The 20,900-nt window shown below is 40.6% G+C and overlaps 1 protein-coding gene across 6 annotated transcripts in view; it reads left to right on the top strand.

Annotated features, from left to right (window-relative positions):
• The window catches only part of NODGS (nodulin/glutamine synthase-like protein), a 119,458-nt gene that overhangs the window by 557 nt on the left and 98,001 nt on the right, over positions 1-20,900 (top strand). For 4 of the 6 annotated variants that reach the window (XR_016101223.1, XR_016101222.1, XM_088951885.1 and 1 more), the window contains exons 2-7: positions 591-842; positions 4,304-4,368; positions 4,472-4,590; positions 4,697-4,802; positions 4,929-5,085; positions 5,181-5,276. Coding sequence is in view for 3 of the 6 variants with exons in the window: in XM_088951885.1 (XP_088808011.1) it covers positions 591-842; positions 4,304-4,368; positions 4,472-4,590; positions 4,697-4,802; positions 4,929-5,085; positions 5,181-5,276 (795 nt within the window). In the remaining 3 variants the exon portion in view is untranslated. Of the gene's footprint in view, positions 1-590; positions 843-4,303; positions 4,369-4,471; positions 4,591-4,696; positions 4,803-4,928; positions 5,086-5,180; positions 5,277-20,900 lie in introns of those variants that run through there. The other 2 variants (XR_016101224.1, XM_088951887.1) reach the window with 2 other exon arrangements.

Below are 20,900 nucleotides of genomic sequence, written 5' to 3'. Positions count from 1 at the left end.
TTTTCTCACATAAAGACGTGTCTATGCAATTAACGTCCCGAGTTCTCTCTAGTGCTCCCATTTGTTTTTTTTTTTAATTTCCAACTTAGCTTGTATTTTATTTTCCCCCTTTTCTTTGTTAAACTAGATCCCGTTTTTTCTCACTGAATAAGTATTGACTTCCATTTTCTTTTATTCTTCTCAGTTAACGTTTTGGTTAAAATGTTATTCTTCGTAGAAATCAAAATCACACTTATCTTGGTTTTGATACTTAAGTTAGAAAATAAATAGAGTACATGGAGATAAGCTTGAGACGTAACATGCTCCGTTATGTGCTGCAATTAACTCTGATGCTGTGCCTTTTGAAAGTTTGATATTTACATTTTTCTTCGTAGATTGATAAAAAAGGGAAAAACCTATTTGGTGTTGGTAAAATAAAAGCGGGTAGAGAAAACAAGAGGCAATTGTATTACTTTAGATTTAGTTCTCTTTAGTGTACTGTGAGTGCTCATATATGTAAAGATGTAAAGAATCGCAGAATTTGAACAGTGAATCGAGGACTACGATTTTCTTAACATTTGTTCTGACAGTACATGCTTTGTAAATGACAGAGAAGTTTGAGGGATATTGCTAAACTCTATGGATGTGAGACATCACTGCATGGTATTGAAACACATCGTAGATCCTCTGGATTACAGTCAATTAGCATAAAGTGCTTTGAAGCTGCGAAGATAGGTGCCATTCTTATTGATGATGGAATTGAGTTTGATAAGATGCATGATGTTGAGTGGCATAGGAATTATTCACCAGTTGTTTGCAGGGTATTAAGGATTGAGCACCTGGCTGAGAAGATTCTTGATAAAGTGAGTGACTTTAATTTCTTTTTATTTTGTCTTATGGTGTTTTTATGGGTTGAATTATCCAGTCTTGACTTCTAATTCATCAACATGTAGATGGCCATGCTCTTTTATTATTTTCTATCTTTATATCTTTACAACTGCAATTTAATTCATTAGTATATTCTATGCATGTAATATCTAGGACAGTTGTAATACTTGAATTTTGTGTCAAGCAATTCTTTGCTTTTCTAGATACTTATGCAGTTCTACAAATACTTTTCTGTTCTTAAATGTTGATAGGTACCATTAAGAAATTTGGCTATTGATAGACTCGAGAAGCAACACTTTTGTCGATTCAGTAGATGTTATGGTAATTGTGTTATTGATGTGTCCATAAAAAGATTGTGTTATTGATGCCTCAGGATCTATAGTTATTGATTAATATTAAGAGAAGTAATTATATAAATAATAATCCTAATAATATCATCATTATCACCACTTTTAATTTGTTAGTATAATTATCCGTGACTTGTAAAAGAAATAAAGACAATAATAAAGAAACATATTGGTTATGTTAAAATGGTTTTGCTTGACCAAGTTTGTTTCTATTTCTTCTAGCATACATAAATTCCTACATCCAATATAATTTCCAAAGTTGTGACCTTCAACAATTTGGGGTTGAATTGGGACTTTGGTTTTAAGGGGGGTCTTAGGGAGATGGAATGTGAGACTTTCATACTTCTATTGGCCAAATTAAATTTAGTCTTCTTGGACCAAAGTATAGAGGACACAAGGGTATGACAATATCTCCTGATGGTTTCTTCACCAGTGCATCTTTGTTGGGGGATCTTCCTTGGAAAGAAAAATACTTGTGACTTGCTGCAGGAAAGAAGGTCAAATAAATGTCTTCCCCTCATATATGTTGCCTTTGCAAAGCTAGTGGTGAAAGTATTTCCCATTTGTTTATTTACTGTTATCTTGTGCATTGTATTTGGGATCATTTTTGTTCTCTTTTTGGATTTAGATGAACTCCTGCCCAGTATGTGGTGGGTCTCTTTGATCCAAACTTTCTGAGATAGACAAAGAAGAGAGGAAGAATAATGTGGAAAGTAGTGAGAGTAGCACTGATTTGGAACTATATGGGAAGAAAGGAATGGGAGGATTTTCAATGAAAAGAGTACGTCTGAGTTGGAGATCATAGATACCATTAAAATAAAAGTTGCACACTCAGTAAAAACCATAGAAACCTTTCATGATTTCTCATTTAATGATATTTTGAGATCATGGAAGGGCACATTTGGCTCAAGAGAAAGAGAGAGGGATAATGGAGTGGAGACCACCAACAACCAATGCTGTGAAATTAAACTTTGATGGAAGCTTTTTGGGAAGTGAAGGAAGGGTTGGTTTAGGGGGTGTCTTTCGAGATTCAGAAGGTAAGGTACAGGCACTATTTTCGGGCCCTGTAGAGCAAGGAGACTCATTGACAGCAGAACTGCTGGCTTTTCTTCAAGGACTGAAATTTGCAAAGCAGTTTGGGTTCCAGATGTTGGAAGTGGAAGGGGACTCCCAGGTGGTTATTTCTTGGACAAAATTTCCAGTCAAAGTCCTTGGATTTACAGGCACAAGATCTGGGAAATTGAATGTGTGACAGGGAGTTAAATATTACCTTTAAGTGGGTGAGAAGAACTGAAAATGGCATTGCAGATGTTTTATCTTAACAAGGGACAAATAGGTAGAAGATGTTTTGGGATAAAGTGTAATCTTTGAATTTTGGGATTGAGTACTAGCTTTACTTTGATGTTTTTTCGGGTGTGGGTAATATATCCACAGCAATGTAACTTTCAGCAAGTTTTAACATTTATATAATAAATGCTTGGCAAGGAAATTTGGTACGAGAGAGGTAGTTAGTGGAGGCCTAATTTCTGCAAAATAAGGCTCGGACAGAGGAGATTGGATAACAACTAATTTTTTGCCCTCTCTGGGCTGCTTTATCTGGAAGAGAATTATGGCTCTCCTTGCTAGTTTCTGTAGAGGAATCAGCCCAAAAATTGGTAATGGTGGCAGATTGACTTTCTAGAAAGACCCCTGGTGTACTGACTGTCCTTTAGCTAAGATCTTCCTGCAGTTGTTCCAGTTAGCAGTGGACCAAGATGCACGGGTTGCTGACTGCTATGAGAACTTGGGGAATGCTGTTGTTTGGAGTCCATCTTTTCAAAGAAGTTTTCAGGATTGGGAGCTGTGGAGTTTTGCTGAGTTGCTTCTATTGCTCTTGGGCCAAGAGGTGGATACCAGCGTGGAGGATAGTTGGAGTTGGATCTGGACTATGGATGGGCTGTTTTCTATTAAATCTTTTGCTCTCAATCTGTCTACGTGCAATCATGGCACAGTCCCTGCCACCAGGATCTTGAACCCCTTTTCTCCATCAAAATTAATGTGTTGGTGTGGGCTGCAGTATTAAACAGGTGTCTTACAAATGTGAATCTGATTAGAAAGGAAATGCAGATTCTTGATCTGAGTTGTATTCTTTGTGGACAGGGGACTTAAGACGCAGATCACCTCATCATCCACTGTCCTGTTGTCTCCCGTTTCCAGTAGCACTACCTCAATGCTGTGGGGGTGTCCTGGGCCATGCTTAACTTGGTCTTGGATATCCTATGGGGCTGGAACCTGCCAGGTCTGTCAAAGACTGCTAATTGTATATGGGTGTCTATTCCTGCAGCTGCCTTTAGCACAGTGTGAGCTGAAAGAAACGGAAGACTTTTCTATCACACCTCTAAGGATGTGGACGGGCTAATTTCGTTGTCTTTTGGAAAGCTGGTGTATTGGGTCTCAGCTGTTAAGGGGCTTCAGCAGCAGAATCTGGCAGCCTTGCTGAGATCTAGAAGTCTGCGGGAGTTGTAATCTTGTTGTAGTTTGTGTTTTCCTTTGCCTGGCCAGGGATTTGTTTCTTGGGGGCTTGTTACATCATGTTCTTTCTAGTTTTTTAATAAAATTTACCTTACCTTTTTCAAAAAAATAAAAAAATCCTGCAGAGCATCTTATTTCATCCATTAGAAATGGAGTTCTACTTGCAGATAGGTCATGTTTAGATGACCTCAATTTGTTTTCTATTAATTTCTTTCCTGGAATTTTCATATTAACTTTGATGTTAATTTTTTTTTTGATCAATAACTTTGAAACTTTTATTGATTAAAATACTTTAGGATACAACAATAAGTTACAAAAGAAATCAACATAGTAAGCTGACCCAGTACAGAATTACAAGTGTGCCCAAAATATATCTTTTCTGTGAACCCCTTGCTTTGCTAAGCTATCTGCCAAACTGTTTTAACTTTGATGATAAATCTTAGACTGAACTTAAATCTTGTTCATCTTCTATATTCATTATCATCCTTTTGACCACATCATTGGAGATAACACATCTGTTACCATTTTTGTTTGGGTTTTGTAATGATAACTTTGTAATAGTAGTTTTTCTTTTTCAGGAATTACCAAATGGATCAGAATGGACATTGGACATGTTTACGGAAACCTTTATGACAAAGTTGAAGTCATATCCTTGAAATTTATTTGTGGTGTTGCATACTTACCTTGTGTATTATTGGCAAAAGGAGTCATTCCATCTATCAATTTTGTTTTCTTAGCATATCTAGTACTGTTGCTGATAGAGTTGTTGCCTTGAAGAGCATAGCTGCATATCGAAGTGGTCTAGAAATTGATACACATGTTAATAAGAAGGATGCGAAGGAAGGACTTATCGAAACCTTAAGTGGTATGGGATGCAATGCGCTTTGTATACATGATATTTTAGCATTGTTAATTCAGGTGTCTTCATATTTATTGAAAGATGATATTTCTTGTGCTATTTCTATTTACAGCTGGGAAGCCCATCCGCATCCAGAATAAGCACCTTATTGATTATATTTTTACATGTAGTTTGGAGGTTGCTTTGAAGTTCAACTTGCCAATGCAAATACACACAGGGTATCAATTTAACCTTTACTAGCATAACCCTGTCAAATCGGAAGCTCCCTTGTGGTTATTCTCTGTTCCCTCTGTTTTCATTGTAATTTTATGGGTTTTCTTTTTGCCCTTTCTTTTGAGCATCAGTTTTGGAGACAAGGATTTGGATCTGAGACTGTCTAATCCTCTTCATCTGCGGACTGTTCTGGAGGACAAGAGATTTGCAAGAAGTTGTATTGTGCTTCTCCATGCATCCTATCCATTTTCAAAAGAAGCTTCATATCTGGCCTCGGTTTACCCCCAGGTACAATCTATTAGTTTTCAAGGAATCAGTGATCAGGAAGGTATTAAGTTACAGTTCTAATTATCCTCACAGATCACATAATGTCTCACAATCAGGTCTATGTTGACTTTGGACTGGCTGTACCAAAGCTTAGTGTCCATGGGATGATATCTTCAGTCAAAGGGCTTCTAGAGTTAGCTCCAATAAAGAAGGTGATAAAGTGTGCAAGTGTTTGATCTATCTTTATTGTTTATAGTTTCAGTATGTGCAGTCATATTAACTTGTGCATATCAATAACCTTGTGTGGCTTTTTATAATATACAATCTTCTTTTGGATATAAACCATGCGTTGCATTTCTATTGGCTAATATAAATAGTATATATCTTTAGAAGAAAATTCTATGGAAGGATAAGCATGGAAAATTAGAGTATGAGTGCACCATCATTATCCATGACATGACATGTTTACTTGCAGTATTATGATATATTAGATATGGATAAACTAGATTTTCTCTTGTATTTATCTCTCTATGTTGTTAACTACAAGTGAACAAGTGCTATATGTTAATTTGTATTGACCAAAATGCTCCCAGGCTCTCTTTAAGACATGATTTATCCTTTTCTCTATTCCTGCTAGTTCATATCCTAGATGGAATGCTCAGAAGGAGAAAGACTATGAAAAGAAATATTTTTAGGCCTGATGTGTTAGATGGAGCATGGAATTGGTTATATGTGGATCTATGTGCCCCCCGCCCCGCGCGGGCCCCAAATCCAATAAACTTCCAATTAACCTATGCTTGAAGTTCTATTTCAAAGGAGAGGGGTGGAGGTCGAGTAACAGTGAGGGCTAAGCATCCAACCTCTCCAGAGAGCAAAACCCTAGGAGCAAGTGGTCTTGTCAAAAGAAGTCTGTGAACAAGTGGAGGGGCTGAATTGTCAAGTGAAGGGGAAAGTAAGTCAGATGAATTTGAGACCTCCAACATTGTAGTGCCTTCATGACCAGACACCCGGGGTTTCAAGATTTTAAAGTTTTAATATAGAACAACATTTTTGGAGGAAGATGATAGTGGAATCTAGAAAACCTTACTAGATCTGAAGCTGTAGCGGGGATTGGTAGGGAAGAAAAGAGCTCCCTTGGCAGGGAGCACAACCAGTGCTCAACTGGACATAAAACGTTCTTAGAGGATCAACAAACACAGGGAGTCTTGTTGGTGGTTTCCAACTGTCCTTGCAAGAAAAGTGATGGTACCTTCGTAAGGGCCTCATTTTTTAACTAGGGTCAACTAGGCATTCCTTAAGTAACTTTGCCTTTTTTCTAGCCTGGTGGAAAGTGGTACCTTGGGTCAAGTTCCAATCCATTTGTACCCAATCCCAACATTCCTTTGGGACCTAAATATTCTGGTGTGCTTGTCAATTCGATTAAGGCTGTTGGAAGGGTTAGAAATCAGGTTTGACATGGCCAAACTAGGTTTGGTAGCTGGCAAAATTTTCTAACCCAAGCTGGGAACCGATTTCTTGGTGATTTTGATATCTGAAATTTTGGGATTGATCTTGCACCGAACTGGATCAGATTTGAAACCCTAATTAAAACTGATCATACTTGATACGGAGACCACAAAAACGCAGTTCCCAAAGTGGTAGTTCACACCCAATATTAGTCTCAAAATCGGCCTCCAATTGAAGAGCAGTGTGTATGTGAAGCCGGTTCAGCAACACTATTTTAGCAAAATTGTTCTCCAGCTTGCTTGGATTGAATTGATAATGTGAACCTGATATGCCTTGATGTTTTTCTTGCAAAAACATAGTGGAGGACTGATATAAAACAACCCCTATCAAGGCTAGGTCGAACTAGGGTTTCTAGGAGACAAGAGAGAAGAAAAGAGAGCAAGAGAGAGTGGAAAGAATAGTTTTTTCGCCCCTCCCCTCTTAGTCTCTTATATGGAGCACTCTCCTAATCTAATTAGGAGTTAATCCAAATCAAATTTGGATCATGACTCTATCTTTAATTGATAAGCATTATCCTCTTAAGAGGATAGGTGCTCTATACCCAAATCCATGCCCATTTTCAACCCAAGTTAGTGAAGTCACATGTGATCACTTAACTGATCATATTAGTAATGGGCCTTAGGCCCATTTTCTCTAATGATTCACATCCCAAGGTGTTTCATACTTACATAGCCATTTTGAGCTTGAATATTGTATGGCGTGGGATCCATAAGGGTCTCACACAAGTCCATGAGGGTTCCACCCTACCTCTAAAAGAGGTTAGGCCGAATTCACTACTCATGGTAGTTGTTGTCAATTGTTTATGTATTCAGGTTTAGTACCATAAGGGTACTGTTGTAATCTCTCCTCTCTTCTCTTCTCTCTTGCTCTTGCTCAACATGGTATCAGAGCAAGTCGTCCAGGCCTGAAGGGTGGTGTCAAGCAAACCTGTTGTTCAATGTCGAGCAGATAGTCTCTTCATCTCCCAGAGCTGTATCCATCGAACTGCTAATCAGTTGTATTCAGTTCGACCTAGAAGTTATAGAGACTTTTCATCTTCCAGCCCAGTTGTATTCATTGTCTGTTCGACTGTAGAGAGGCTATCATCTGAGGTTCGTAGAGGGAGTTCTGGTTTACAGAGAGGCTATCATCTGAAGTTAAAAGAGGTGCTGTTCATTTACTGTTCGACTGCCCTACGGATTGACTGTTTATTGATTGACTGAAAGCCGATTGATGGACTATTGATGGATTGTATTTCTTTAACAAAGCAGCTGTATTCGACAATTTTTTTTTTTGTATTTCTTTACCCCTTTGATGGACTGTTGATGCCCTAAAGCAGATGTTGTATTGATCTCAGTCATTGACTGTTCGGCTACCAGGCCTGCCGATTAGGGGTGTGGTGAACTTCACCTTGTATTTTTCCATTCTGTTGGGGCGTCATATGACCTCTGTACAATTGTAGGTCATACAGACCTGGTTATGTACTACAACTGCAGTGTTGTTTTTTGGATTCCTACAAGACCGTAGGTTATACAGACCTGTTCCAGTACTGCAACAGTAGTGTTCAGTCTTTGCTCCCAGTGAAACCGTAGGTCAGAAGGACCTGTTTCTATAATAGCCTTGTACGGAAGTACCCCTTTGGTTGCTGTTTTTTCTTAAACCCGAAATCATGAGTAGTGAAGATTCAGCCACATCTGGAGTTTCCTCAATGCTGAATGGAATGGGAGGGGGTGACCTATCCTTTCCTATGGCTGTTGTCCCTCTTGATGGTTTAAATTACCTAGAGTGGTCAAGAGGGATCAAGTTATACATCATTGCAAGGGGGAAGATAGGCTATATTAATGGGAGGATAAAAGAACCATCCTCCGGGAGTGCTGAATATAATAGATGGAATCTGGAGAACAGTATTGTTATGTCCTGGCTCTTGGTTTCCATGCAACCTCAAATCAGGAAGAATTTCATGTGGGCTGAAACTGCGAATGAAATCTGGGAACAAGCAAAGTCTACATATTCAGAATTGCGACACTATGCCAAAATTTATCAACTGCAGGCAGCATCTTCTACTTGCAGACAGGGGGAGAGGTGTTTATCGGTCTATTACTCTGACTTAACATCTGCCTGGAAGGAGTTGGATCACTACCAGAGTGTGGATTGGAAGTGTGATGAGGATGCTAAGAAGTACAAACAACTTGTCTCCCAGCAAAGGGTGTTTGCATTCTTATATGGTCTGAATCCTATTTATGAATCTATTAGGGTTTAGATTCTCAGCTCTAAGGATCTCCCTTCTGTTCAGGAAGTCTATGCTCTTGTACAATCTGAAGAAAGCAGGAGAAATTTGATGAACAGCCCTGGTGGGGATGCTGTTGTGTTAGTTGCAAAAGGGGGTGTATCTACTGGTGTGGGATCTTCTTCCCGGAAAGGAGATCTCCAGAAAAAAACAGAAGATAAGGAAAAATTGTGGTGCACTCATTGCCAAAAACCCCGACACACCAAAGATACCTGTTGGGATGTTCATGGGAAACCAAAATGGGCTCAAGATCTGACTAAGAAGCAAGATTCAAAGGTGAATAAGAAGTATGGACAGCAAAGTACAAAGAAACATCACATGGCCAACATGGCTACTCAGGAGCATCAGCCCCCCATTTCTACTGTGACTCAGACACATCTCACTGGACTTGACCCGAGGGAGGACATTATGAATTCCTTTCGTGACCATTTAGAGCTCTATGGTAGAGCAATTCGTCAGATGGATACTCCTCCCTCAACCTCATTTGCATCTACGTCAGGTAACCCTGCCACTGCTTTCCATGTTGCTTCTCACACCCTTGACTCTCCATGGATCATTGATTCTGGAGCATCAAAACATATGACTGGTACGTCCTCTTACTTTCAAACCTATCACCCTCTTTCTGGAAGAGACAAGGTGAGACTAGCCGATGGATCATACTCTTCCATAGCTGGTCAAGGAACTCTCTCTTTTCCTCTTGGCCTTACCCTTTCTGATGTTCTTCATGTTCCAAAATTTCCCATTAATTTGTTCTCTGTTAGTAGTGTTACTAATTCTTTGAATTGCTCAGTGACTTTTTTCCCTTCTCATTGTGTGATTCAGGATCTTGCCTCGGGGATGACGATTGGTAGGGGTCGTATGGCTGATGGACTTTACATGCTGGAGAATAAGGCTGGTCTTCATGTTACAGAGTCTATGAGTCAGTCCTGTAAGAAAAAAGTTTATTTATGGCATTGTCGTCTTGGTCATTTGTCTTTTGAGTCTTTGAAAGTTGTATTCCTAGAACTGTTTAAGTCAATGTCTGTTTCTGATTTTTCTTATCAAACGTGTCAGTTGAGTAAGCATTGTAGAACTCATTTTCTTCAAAGAAATAGTAAATCTGAATCTCCATTTCACATTGTTCATTCTGATGTGTGGGGCCCTGTTACTTTACCATCTGAGAGTGGCTACAAGTATTTCATTACCCTCATTAATGATTATTCTAGATTTACTTGGGTATACTTGATGCGAATCAGGGAAGAAGTACCAAAAATCATTCAAGATTTCCAGCGGATGGTCTTCACTCAATTTCAAACTGAAATCCAAATTTTCCAATCAGATAATGCAAAAGAATTTTTTCATAGTGACCTCACTGAATTTTTTGCTTCGCATGGTTCCCTTCACCGTAGCTCTTGTGCCCGCACACCACAACAAAATGGTGTGGCCGAACGGAAGAACCGACATCTCCTTGAAGTGGCTCGAGGTTTACTACTTCATATGAATGTTCCCAAACGGTTTTGGCTTGAAGCTGTTCTTTGTTACACTTACCTTATAAACCGTATGCCCTCTCGTCGGTTAGAGTACAAAGCCCCACATCAACTTCTCTTTCCTAAGGCTCCCCTTCTTTCTATTCCTCCTCGTGTCTTTGGTTGCCGGTGTTTTGTCCAAAATCTGTCTCCCACCCTTGGGAAATTGGATTCTCGTGCTATACCTTGCATATTTCTTGGTTACTCCTTCACTCAAAAGGGATACCGTGTTTTTGATCCAGTTTCTCGTAAATTCTATGTCTCCATGGATGTTTCTTTCTTTGAAGATGAGCCTTTCTATCCTGTTTCTCCTCAAGGGGAGTGTAGACATGAGGAGAAACTGGTTTAGCTTCCCTCTCTCCCTGACCCTCTACCTTTTCATGTTTTTTCTCGTCGTCGCAAAGGCCAGCCAAATCCAAGAGCTGTACCTCCAGTGCCACCAGACTCCTCGAGGGAGGATCATACTCACTCAGGTATTTTGGCTCCCAATGATGTCCTTGAATCTATTGAAAATGATTCCTCTACTGCTAATGATCTTGACCGTCCTATTGCTCACAGGAAGGATGTTAGATTGTGCACCACTAAACATCCCATTCCCAACTTTGTCTCCTATGAGAACATTTCATCCTCATTCCGTGCCTTCCTTACCTCTATTGACAGTGTCCCTATCCCTAAGAATGTGGCAGAAGCTCTTTCAGTTCCTGAATGGACAAATGCCATGAGGGAAGAAATTAATGCCCTTCACAAAAATGGCACATGGGAACTTGTTGATTTTCCTAAGGGAAAGGTTCCAGTTGGATGTAAATGGGTGTTCACAGTCAAGCATAAGGCTGATGGAACAGTGGAAAGGTATAAAACTCGCTTAGTGGCAAAGGGATTTGCTCAAGTGTATGGAGTTGATTATGTAGAAACTTTTGCCCCCGTTGCCAAGATGAATTCCATTAGAGTCCTTTTCTCTCTTGCGGCCAATCTGGGTTGGGTTTTACACCAGCTGGACATCAAGAATGCATTCTTGAATGGTGACCTTGAAGGGGAAGTGTACATGATTCAACCTCCTGGGTTTCTAGCTGAAGGCAATGAACAGAAAGTGTGCAAGTTGAAGAAGTCCTTATACGGGTTGAAACAATCACCAAGAGCTTGGTTTAGTAGATTCCATGTGGCAGTTCAACAGAAAGGATACAGGCAATGTCAATCAGATCACACACTGTTCGTGAAAAAAGGAGAAGGTAAAATTGTTGCTCTAATTGTATATGTGGATGACATAATTGTTAATGGTGATTGGGAGGATGAAATTCAGAAATTGAAACTTTTTCTTGCCACTCAGTTTGAAGTGAAGGATCTAGGACCTGCCAGATACTTCATTGGAATTGAAGTTGCCCGATCAAAGAAGGGTATCTTCATTTCTCAAAGGAAATATGTCCTAGATTTACTTCAGGACATTGGAAATATGGGGGTGAAGCCAGTTGACTCTCCCATTGACCCCAACCATAAATTAGGTGACAACTGTGGTGAATCGCTCAAGGATGTGAAACAGTTTCAGAGGCTTGTAGGGAGATTGTTATACCTTTCTATGACTCGCCCAGACATTGCATATGCTGTTGGTGTCCTCAGTCAATTCATGCATGCTCCTAGGTTTTTTCATCTTGAAGCAGCAGAGAGAATCCTCCGATATCTGAAGAAGTATCTGGGTACTGGTTTGTTGTTTCAAAAGCACGGACATTTGAAAGTTGAAGTTTATACAGATGCAGATTGGGCTGCACCCCAAAGTGACAGAAAGTCTACCAGTGGCTACTGCACCTTTATAGGAGGGAACCTTGTTACATGGAGGAGTAAAAAGCAAAATGTGGTAGCTAGATCCAGTGCTGAAGCTGAATGTCGTGCTATGGCCCACGAGGTTGTTGAAGGCATGTGGATAAAGAATTTGTTGGGGGAGTTGGGTTTCCCAGTGACCAAACCTATAGCTCTATTTTGTTATAACAAAGCAACTATAAGCATTGCTGCCAATCCGGTGCTACATGATAGAACAAAGCACATCGAAGTTGATAAGCATTTTATCAGAGAGAAAGTTATCACAGGAAAAGTGTGTGCCCCCTATGTCACTTCTGAGAACCAGCTTGCAGACATCTTTACAAAGGGTTTAAACCTTTCCAGACATCATGATCTTTGTGACAAGTTGGGCATGATTGATATCTATGCTCCAACTTGAGGGGGAGTGTTGTCAGTTGTTTATGTCTTCGGGTTTAGTACCATAAGGGTACTGTTGTAATCTCTCCTCTCTTCTCTTCTCTCTCTTGCTCTTGCTCAACCGTAGTGAACCCCTAACTCAATCAACTTGGGCTTAGTTTGGGCCCAACATTTACACTTAAATGATCATTGGATTCAGCCACTCTATGAAGACCCAAGGATAATGGACTTATGTAAGATTGTTAGAATGTTAGAGTGATGTTCGGCTGATAAGAGTTCTTATTAGCCCATACTTATGTTTATCTTATCTTGTAACTGGGCCTGTGCTAATGGGCCTAATCCTGTTTAATGTTTTAAGTCATCTGGGTGTCCCATCACTAATCAAGGGCATCCCAGTAATTTCTTGTACTTTGTACTACATTCATATGTAAATAATAGCATGGTCGACTGTCTAGTACAGTTTGACATTCACTGCATTTCGGAGTTTCTCTTCTCTCCTTTGCTACTTCGAGTACAACTCCTAAGCTTACATGGTATCATAGCAAGTTCAAACCTAGGGTTTCAGCAGGCGCACTCTCTTCTCTTGCTGTCTTTTCATCTTCTCTCTTCTTTTTCTGGGTTGCTGCAGTAAAGACCTAGGGGTGTAAGAGAGTAAAGCAAGTTTGAACCTAGGGTTTCTCTTGGTTGTAGGACTCAAGGGAAGTAAGACCTAGAAGTAGATGTCCTACCAGGTTGTTTCCAGTAAGTAGTAGCTATTTGGCTACTAAGAGAGGTCTGTATAGGACAGACCTAGTTGAGGACTGATTTCAGCAGTCCTAGCACTAGCCGAAAGGGGGAGAGCTTCCTCTACAGTTGCAGCTTCAATGCTCCAGCAAGACTTGCGCAGAGCAGTGGTAAAGACTTAGCCTCTTCTATAGTTGCAACTTCGGTACTCCAGCAAGGCTCTTACAGAACAGTGGTAAATAGCCCTATTTTCAGGTTGGTTACCAGCCCTACTTCAGCCCTGCACAGCACAGTGGTAAAGACTTACACTGCACAGTTGCAGCCTCGATTTTTTACTTGCTACTGTACCCGAACTGGTTCAGTCTGAGTGAAGTTTATCTAGTGTGCTACCAGCACTGTGAACACTGTGGCCAGCCCTAGAGCACTGTGAACAACTCTAGAACTGAAGTCAGGATGTCCTCACTATCTAGTGAAGTTTCCTCTAGAGATAACAGACCTGTTGCAAGGTCCTCAAACCTGGAAAACCCTAATATGCACAGCTTATAGATTACATGTGTGCTATTGGATGAGTATAACTTCAGAGAGTGGTCCGTCTCAGCAAGGCTGTTCATTACCTCTCGTGAGCTCACATGCTATTTGGATGGAGACAAGAAAGAACCAGAGGTTGGCAGTCTTGAATACACTGTGTGGCGCAAGGAAAATGCCCCAATCATGTCTTGGTTGCTGGCCTCCATGACTCCTTAGGTGGCTAGAACTGTTCATCATTTCCCTACAACCATTAAAATTTGGGAGAAAGTATCCAAGACATACAGCCAAAAAAAGAACAATGCTAGAATCTACAGGCTGAACCAAGATATTGCAGCCCTAAGGCAAGGAGACGTGTCCGTGGAAACATACTTTGCAACACTGGAAGGCCTCTGGGAAGAGCTTGACCATCACTTGATTTTGGATTGGGAAAATGCCAAGGATAAGGAGAGGCATGACAAGTAGATTGAGGAGAGCAGAGCCTTCAAGTTTCTGGCGGGCCTAGACCCTGTATATGAAGGTATAAGGTTACAGATTCTAGGGAGAGATGAATTACCTGAGCTTCACCATGTTGACTACCTGGTGAGGAATGAAGAAGTAAGGAGAAAGGAGATGCAAGTTGACTCCCAGACACAATCCACAGAACTATCTGGAGAACATTCAGCCCTAGTCTTCACTAAGGGAAATAGATTTTCAGACAAGAAGTCCCTCAAGTGTACCCATTGTGGTGGTGAGAAACACACAAAGGAGAAACGTTGGGTCTTGTACCCTCATCTGAAGCCAGTTGCTCTGAGAAAGGACAAAAAGCAGCATAAGGGCCACACAACAAGTGGGAATCTTGCCACCAATAACAGTACTGACAACTCACAGAATACTCAGACAGTGTCCTCTTCCACCATATGGCAGGCTGCCGACTCCTCTGGACCAAGTACTTTGGGCTTCACAACTAGTGAGGTAGAGGTTCTCAACCGGGCATTTGCCTGTCTGAAGAACAATCCTTTAGCTTCCACCTCTCTTGCCAAATCAGGTACAACCTCTGCATTTAGTGCAACTAGTTCCATTAATTCTACCTCTTGGGTGATTGATTCCGAAGCCACTGACCATATGACACATATGTCCTCATTATTCTCTTCGTATCATTTGTTGTCTGGCCAGGATAAGATGAGAGTAGCTGATGGGTCTCTCTCTACCATCTCTGGAAAGGGGTTGATTGACCTAAGCAAGGATCTCTCTCTTAAATCAGTCATACATGTTCCTAGTCTTACCTCAAATTTGTTGTCTGTTTCAAAGCTTACAAAAAATTTGAACTGTAGTATAACTTTTTTTCCTTCTCATTGTGTCTTCCAGGACAAATTGCGAGGAGAACGATTGGTAGTGATCATGAGTATGGGGGCCTCTACTATTTTGATGCAGATATCAGCTCAGCCATTCAAGCTTCTGCTACTACTAGTATGGAAAGTGTGGAGTCAATAGCTAGGCTGCACCTGTGGCATGCTAGGCTAGGTCATTTATCTTTTTCTTCTTTAGAAATGTTGTTTCCCTAATTATGTAAGGGCATTCCAAGTTAGAGTTTAATTTGTGATGTGTGTCAAATGTCAAAACAATGCAAATCAATGTATCAATTTTCTAGTAATGAAATTCAAGCCCCTTTTGATTTGGTCCATTCTGAAGTTTGGGGTCCTTCACCCATTGTTTCCATTGATGGCTTCCGTTACTTTATTAGTTTTATTGACCATTATTCTCGGTGCACTTGGATTTATCTGTTAAAAGGACGTGATGAAATTCCACGGATAACTATGATGTTTTGCAAGATGGTTGAAACACAATTTGATAAGAAGATTAAGCAATTCCGTTCAGACAATGCAGCCGAATACTTTGAAAGATCCCTGAGCTCATTCATGGAAGATGCAGGCATGTTACACCAATCATCGTGTGCTTACACCCCTCAGCAAAATGGGGTTGCTGAGCGCAAGAACAAGCACCTATTGGAGACAGCTCGAGCTCTACTTTTCCAGCATAATGTGCCCAAGCAATATTGGTCTCAAGCTGTTCTCACTGCATCATACCTGATAAATTGGATGCCATCTAAGGTACTGGGTATGAAGACTCCTTTCTCTGTTTTGTGTCCCACTCTTCCAGAATTTCCTTTTCCCCCACGGGCTTTTGGCTGTACATGCTTCATACATGTGAAGGATCCAAAGCAAACCAAGCTAGATCCCAAGGCTACAAAGGGAATATTTTTGGGGTACTCTCCTACACAAAAGGGGTACAAGTGTTATGATCCTGTCTCCAAGAAAAAGTATGTCACCAGAGATGTAGTCTTTTTTGAGTTTCAACCCTATTTCCAGTCTTCTTAGAATCCTCTTCAGGAGGAGACTAGTAGGTTGGAAAATGATTCTCATTCCCACTTCTTTTTTGTTCCCCTTTCATCACCTTCCACTACTCCTAGCTGTGACATTCCGAGTCAACCTAGTGATGCTCCCACTGTGCCAGTTACTTCTCCTGATACAACAAATGCTCTTGAAGGTTCCAGTAGGCAAGAAAAAGAGATACTTACATACAGCAGAAGGAAGAAGGGCCCTCAACCTCATGATTGCAACCAGTTGAACCCAGATCAATCTGTCTCTGCAATCCAAGGTAATTCTGATTCACTCAATTCAGATTTGGATCTTCCTATTGCTCTCCGTAAGCCTGTTCGTTCTTGTACCACTCGACATCCCATAGTTGATTATGTTTCTTATTCACACTTATCCCTTGCCTATCATTCCTTCGTGTCTGTCCTTTCCTCTGTATGTGTCCCTTCCAGGTACTCAGAGGCGGCATCTGATCCAAGGTGGAAAGAAGCCATGAATGAAGAAATGAAAGCCCTAATGAAAGCAAGAACGTGGGAATTGGTGGACCTGCCAGAGGGGAAAGGCACTGTTGGGTGCAAGTGGGTATTCACAGTAAAGCACAGGGAAGATGAGTCAATTGATAGGTACAAGGCCAGACTTGTGGCAAAGGAATTTACACAAAAGGAAGGAATTGACTACAAGGAAACCTTTGCCCCAGTAGCAAAGCTCAACACAATCAGGGTTTTATTGTCACTAGCAGCAAAATTCATGGAACCCCCACCTGGATATGATGTTGGAAAGAATGTGTGTAAGCTAAGGAAAGCATTATATGGTTTGAAGCAGTCTCCCCGGGCATGGTTTGAGAGACTTTGTATGGCCATGAAGAAAGTGGGGTACACTCAGAGCAGTGCAGATCATACATTGTTTACAAGGAGACAGTATGACAAACTTACAACACTCATTGTTTATGTGGATGATATGGTGATTACTAGAAATGATGTGAAAGAGATGAAGAGGTTGAAGGAGTTCTTAGCTTTAGAATTTGAGATCAAAGATCTGGGAAATCTGAGATATTTTCTTGGGATTGAAGTTGCTAGATCAAGAGAAGGAATCTACATATGTCAACGAAAATATGTGCTAGATCTCCTAGAGGAAACAAGCATGATGGGGTGCAAGCCAGCAGACACTCCAATAGAACCGAACCATGGATTACAGGAATCAATGGGTGAGGAATAGTGTGATAAAGAAAGGTACCAAAAATTGGTAGGAAAATTGATATACTTATCCATTACTCGGCCAGACATTGCTTATGCAGTGCATGTTGTCAGTCAATTCATGCACTCACCAAAGACCCCTCATATGAGAGCAGTGGAAAGAATTCTCAGATACTTGAAGACTTGCCCAAGGAAAGGAATTCTATTCAGGAAAAACAACAGACTTGAAATTGAAGCCTACACTGATGCTGATTGGGCTGGGTCTGTTGGAGATAGAAAATCAACCTCAGGTTACTGTACATTCTTGGGAGGAAACCTAGTCACATGGTGCAGTAAGAAGCAGAATGTTGTGGCTAGATCAAGTGCAGAAGCAGAATACCGGGCTATGGCACACGGTGTTGCTGAACTCTTATGGCTCAGAACTCTTCTTAATGAGCTTGGTATCAAAACTGAGGGTCCTCTCAGGCTGTATTGTGATAATAAAGCTGCCATCAACATTGCCAACAATCCCGTGCAGCATGATAGGACAAAACATATTGAAATTGATCGACACTTTGTCAGAGAAAGAATTATTTCAGGAGAACTCTGTGTGCCTTATACTCCATCAGAGATGCAGATTGTAGGTGTATTAACTAAAGGGCTGTCAACAACAAAGTTCAGGGACGGATTTGGCAAGCTAAACATGATTGATATCCATGCTTAGCTTGAGGGGGAGTGTTAGAATGTTTGAGTGATGTTCGGCTGATAAAAGTTCTTATTAGCCCATACTTATGTTTATCTTATCTTGTAACTGGGCCTGTGCTAATGGGCCTAATCCTGCTTAATGTTTTAAGTCATCTGGGTGTCCCATCACTAATCAGGGGCATCCCAGTAATTTCTTGTACTTTGTACTACATTCATATATAAATATATAATAGCATGGTCGACTGTCTAGTACAGTTCGATATTCACTGCATTTCAGAGATTCTCTTCTCTCCTTTGCTACTTCGGGTACAGCTCCTAAGCTTACAAAGATAAAGCCCATTAGGTAATCAGCCCTGTAATAGTCTCTTACACCTAATCTCTGAGCCCACAAGCATTAGAACACTACTCACAGGGAAGGACTTAATTCTGTTTTGGTTTCTCCCCATTCTTGAACCTTTCTCTTCTTCTCTTCTCTGCACAATCCTTTTCTTTTCTTTTCTATACAGTTTTTAAATCAGATCAGTTTTTTTTTTTTTTTTTTTTTTTGCACTTTGTATTGGTTAATATGTGAAATCAAATGGTATTTCGAAAAAAAAGTGTTCATTGTTTTTTCCTCTCACAAAGAGTTGTGATAATTGAGTTCTCTCTCTCTCTCTCTCTCCCTTTGTTGCTCTTTTCTTCTTTTTTTCACCCGTCATTGCAACCGGGTAGGTTCTCCATTCCTCAGTTGCAATCGAACCATTCAGTGCCCTTATAATCATATCCCTGTTCAAGTTTTCCATTCCCCCACTCCACCTTGAACAAGATGTGGATACTATTTATGGCCTGCAATCCATCTTTTCAAAAGCAATCCATTTGTTTGTTTGCATACGATGTTGTAGAAACATGCTTTGGAGGTTGTGTTAGAGTCAAATAAAAAGTCTATGCGAAAACTCAGAGTCGGTGTTTGTCTGTGATAATGTGCAAATCCGGCCTGTTGTTGAAGCTTATCTGGTGGTGGTTGGATTTTCTGATGTTTGAATTAAGAGGAATTCAGTTTGCGTTGTAGCTTAGCAGGAATCTTACCTTCTTTACAACAGTCCTTAGACAGTTTAAGGGCTTTTAGATGTTGAGAACCATTGCTGCTAGAGATTGGATGAGACGAAAGGCCCCCAAAAAATCAAGAAAAAAACAGAGTAAGTTTTTTTACATTGGTCTTTGTGGAGATGTTGAAATAATGCTGCCCAATGTCCATCAATGCAGACATCTGAATGGCACATAGCATGGCTACTCAATACGGTTGGCAGTTAATATCTGTCCAAATGCCAAATTGTGTGTGCTATTACTATTAAAAGCTCCATGAGGTACCTTTTTGAATAGATACCAATGTCTTCATACCACAACGTGGGGGAGATCGCCTAGAATAGCAGGGGATGTTCCAACCTCATTTTTTTGAGAAATGCAAACCAATCAGCTCTGATACCATGTTTTGACTGTTGCTACAGTAGTCCGAACAGGAAGATGAGAAGTCTTTCGAAAATCTGATGGGTTAACCCATTCAGTCGACCCCCTTAATCTATATTAGATTCTAATCATAGTTACAAAGGCAGAAATAACCTTACTTAAGTGTGGGGCAGAGTAACCCTAATAACACTGCCACATAAGCAAGTTACTTAATAAACAGAAGAAGACTAAACTACCCCTATTCGGCACATCTTAACACTCCCCCTCAAGCTGGAGAATATATGTCATATAATCCCAGCTTGTTACATAGATAGTTCACTTTCCCTGAGCTTAGAGCTTTTGTAAACAAATCTGCCCATTGGTCATTGGAACCCACATGTTCTGTATTTATCTCTCTGGCAAGAACCTTCTCTCTCACAAAGTGGCAATCAACCTCTATGTGCTTTGTTCTCTCATGAAAGATAGGATTTGATGAGATATGTAGTGCAGCTTGGTTGTCACAGTACAATTTCATAGGTTTATCCATGTGAAATCCAATTTCTTGTAGGAGGTTCCTCAGCCACACTAATTCACAGGTAGTGTGAGCCTAGCCCTATATTCGGCTTCAGCACTGCTTCTGGCTACAACCGTCTGCTTTTTACTCTTCCATGTCACAAGATTTCCTCCCAGGAATGTGCAATAGCCTGTAGTAGATCGTCTGTCACTCACTGAGCCTGCCCAGTCTGCATCTGTATACCCAACTACTTCAAGTTTTCCTCCTGGTTTATACAATAGCCCACGGCCTGGAGCTCCTTTCAGATACCTCACAATTCTAAGGACTGCATCCCAGTGAGGTATACGAGGGTTCTGCATGAATTGGCTCACCACACTGACTGCAAAGGAGATGTCGGGTCTCGTGATAGTCAGATAGTTCAGCTTTCCCACTAGTTGTCTATACCTTTCAGGATCTTCAAATACTTTTCCTGTATCACTGCTCAACTTAACATTTGGTTCCATAGGGGTCTCAGCCGGTTTTGCACCTAACAGTCCTGTTTCTTCCAATAGATCAATGACATATTTCCTTTGGCACAGATTCACACCTTGTTTTGACCTGGCAACCTCTATTCCCAAGAAATACTTTAATGTTCCAAGGTCCTTTGTTTGAAAATGATTTTGCAGAAATACCTTTAGTTTGCCAATCCCCAATTTATCACTGCCAGTGATGACAATATCATCCACATAGACCACTAATAAAATCTTCCCAGCTTCTGAGTCACAGTTGAACACTGAGTGATCAACCTGGCATTGCTTCATTCCAAAACTCTTCACCACTTCGCTGAACTTCCCAAACCAAGCACGTGGAGATTGCTTCAACCCATAAATTGCTTTCTTCAGCCTGCACACCTTACCACCCTCCCCCTGAGCAACAAACCCAGGTGGTTGCTCCATATATACCTCCTCCACTAATCATACA

Source organism: Nelumbo lutea, chromosome 6, assembly GCF_056320005.1.
Source record: "Nelumbo lutea isolate HS-2025 chromosome 6, American lotus-T2T, whole genome shotgun sequence".
Taxonomy (NCBI): Eukaryota; Viridiplantae; Streptophyta; class Magnoliopsida; order Proteales; family Nelumbonaceae; genus Nelumbo; species Nelumbo lutea.
Note: the sequence above shows the minus strand (reverse complement) of the source record. Positions and strands in the feature narration are given on the sequence as shown.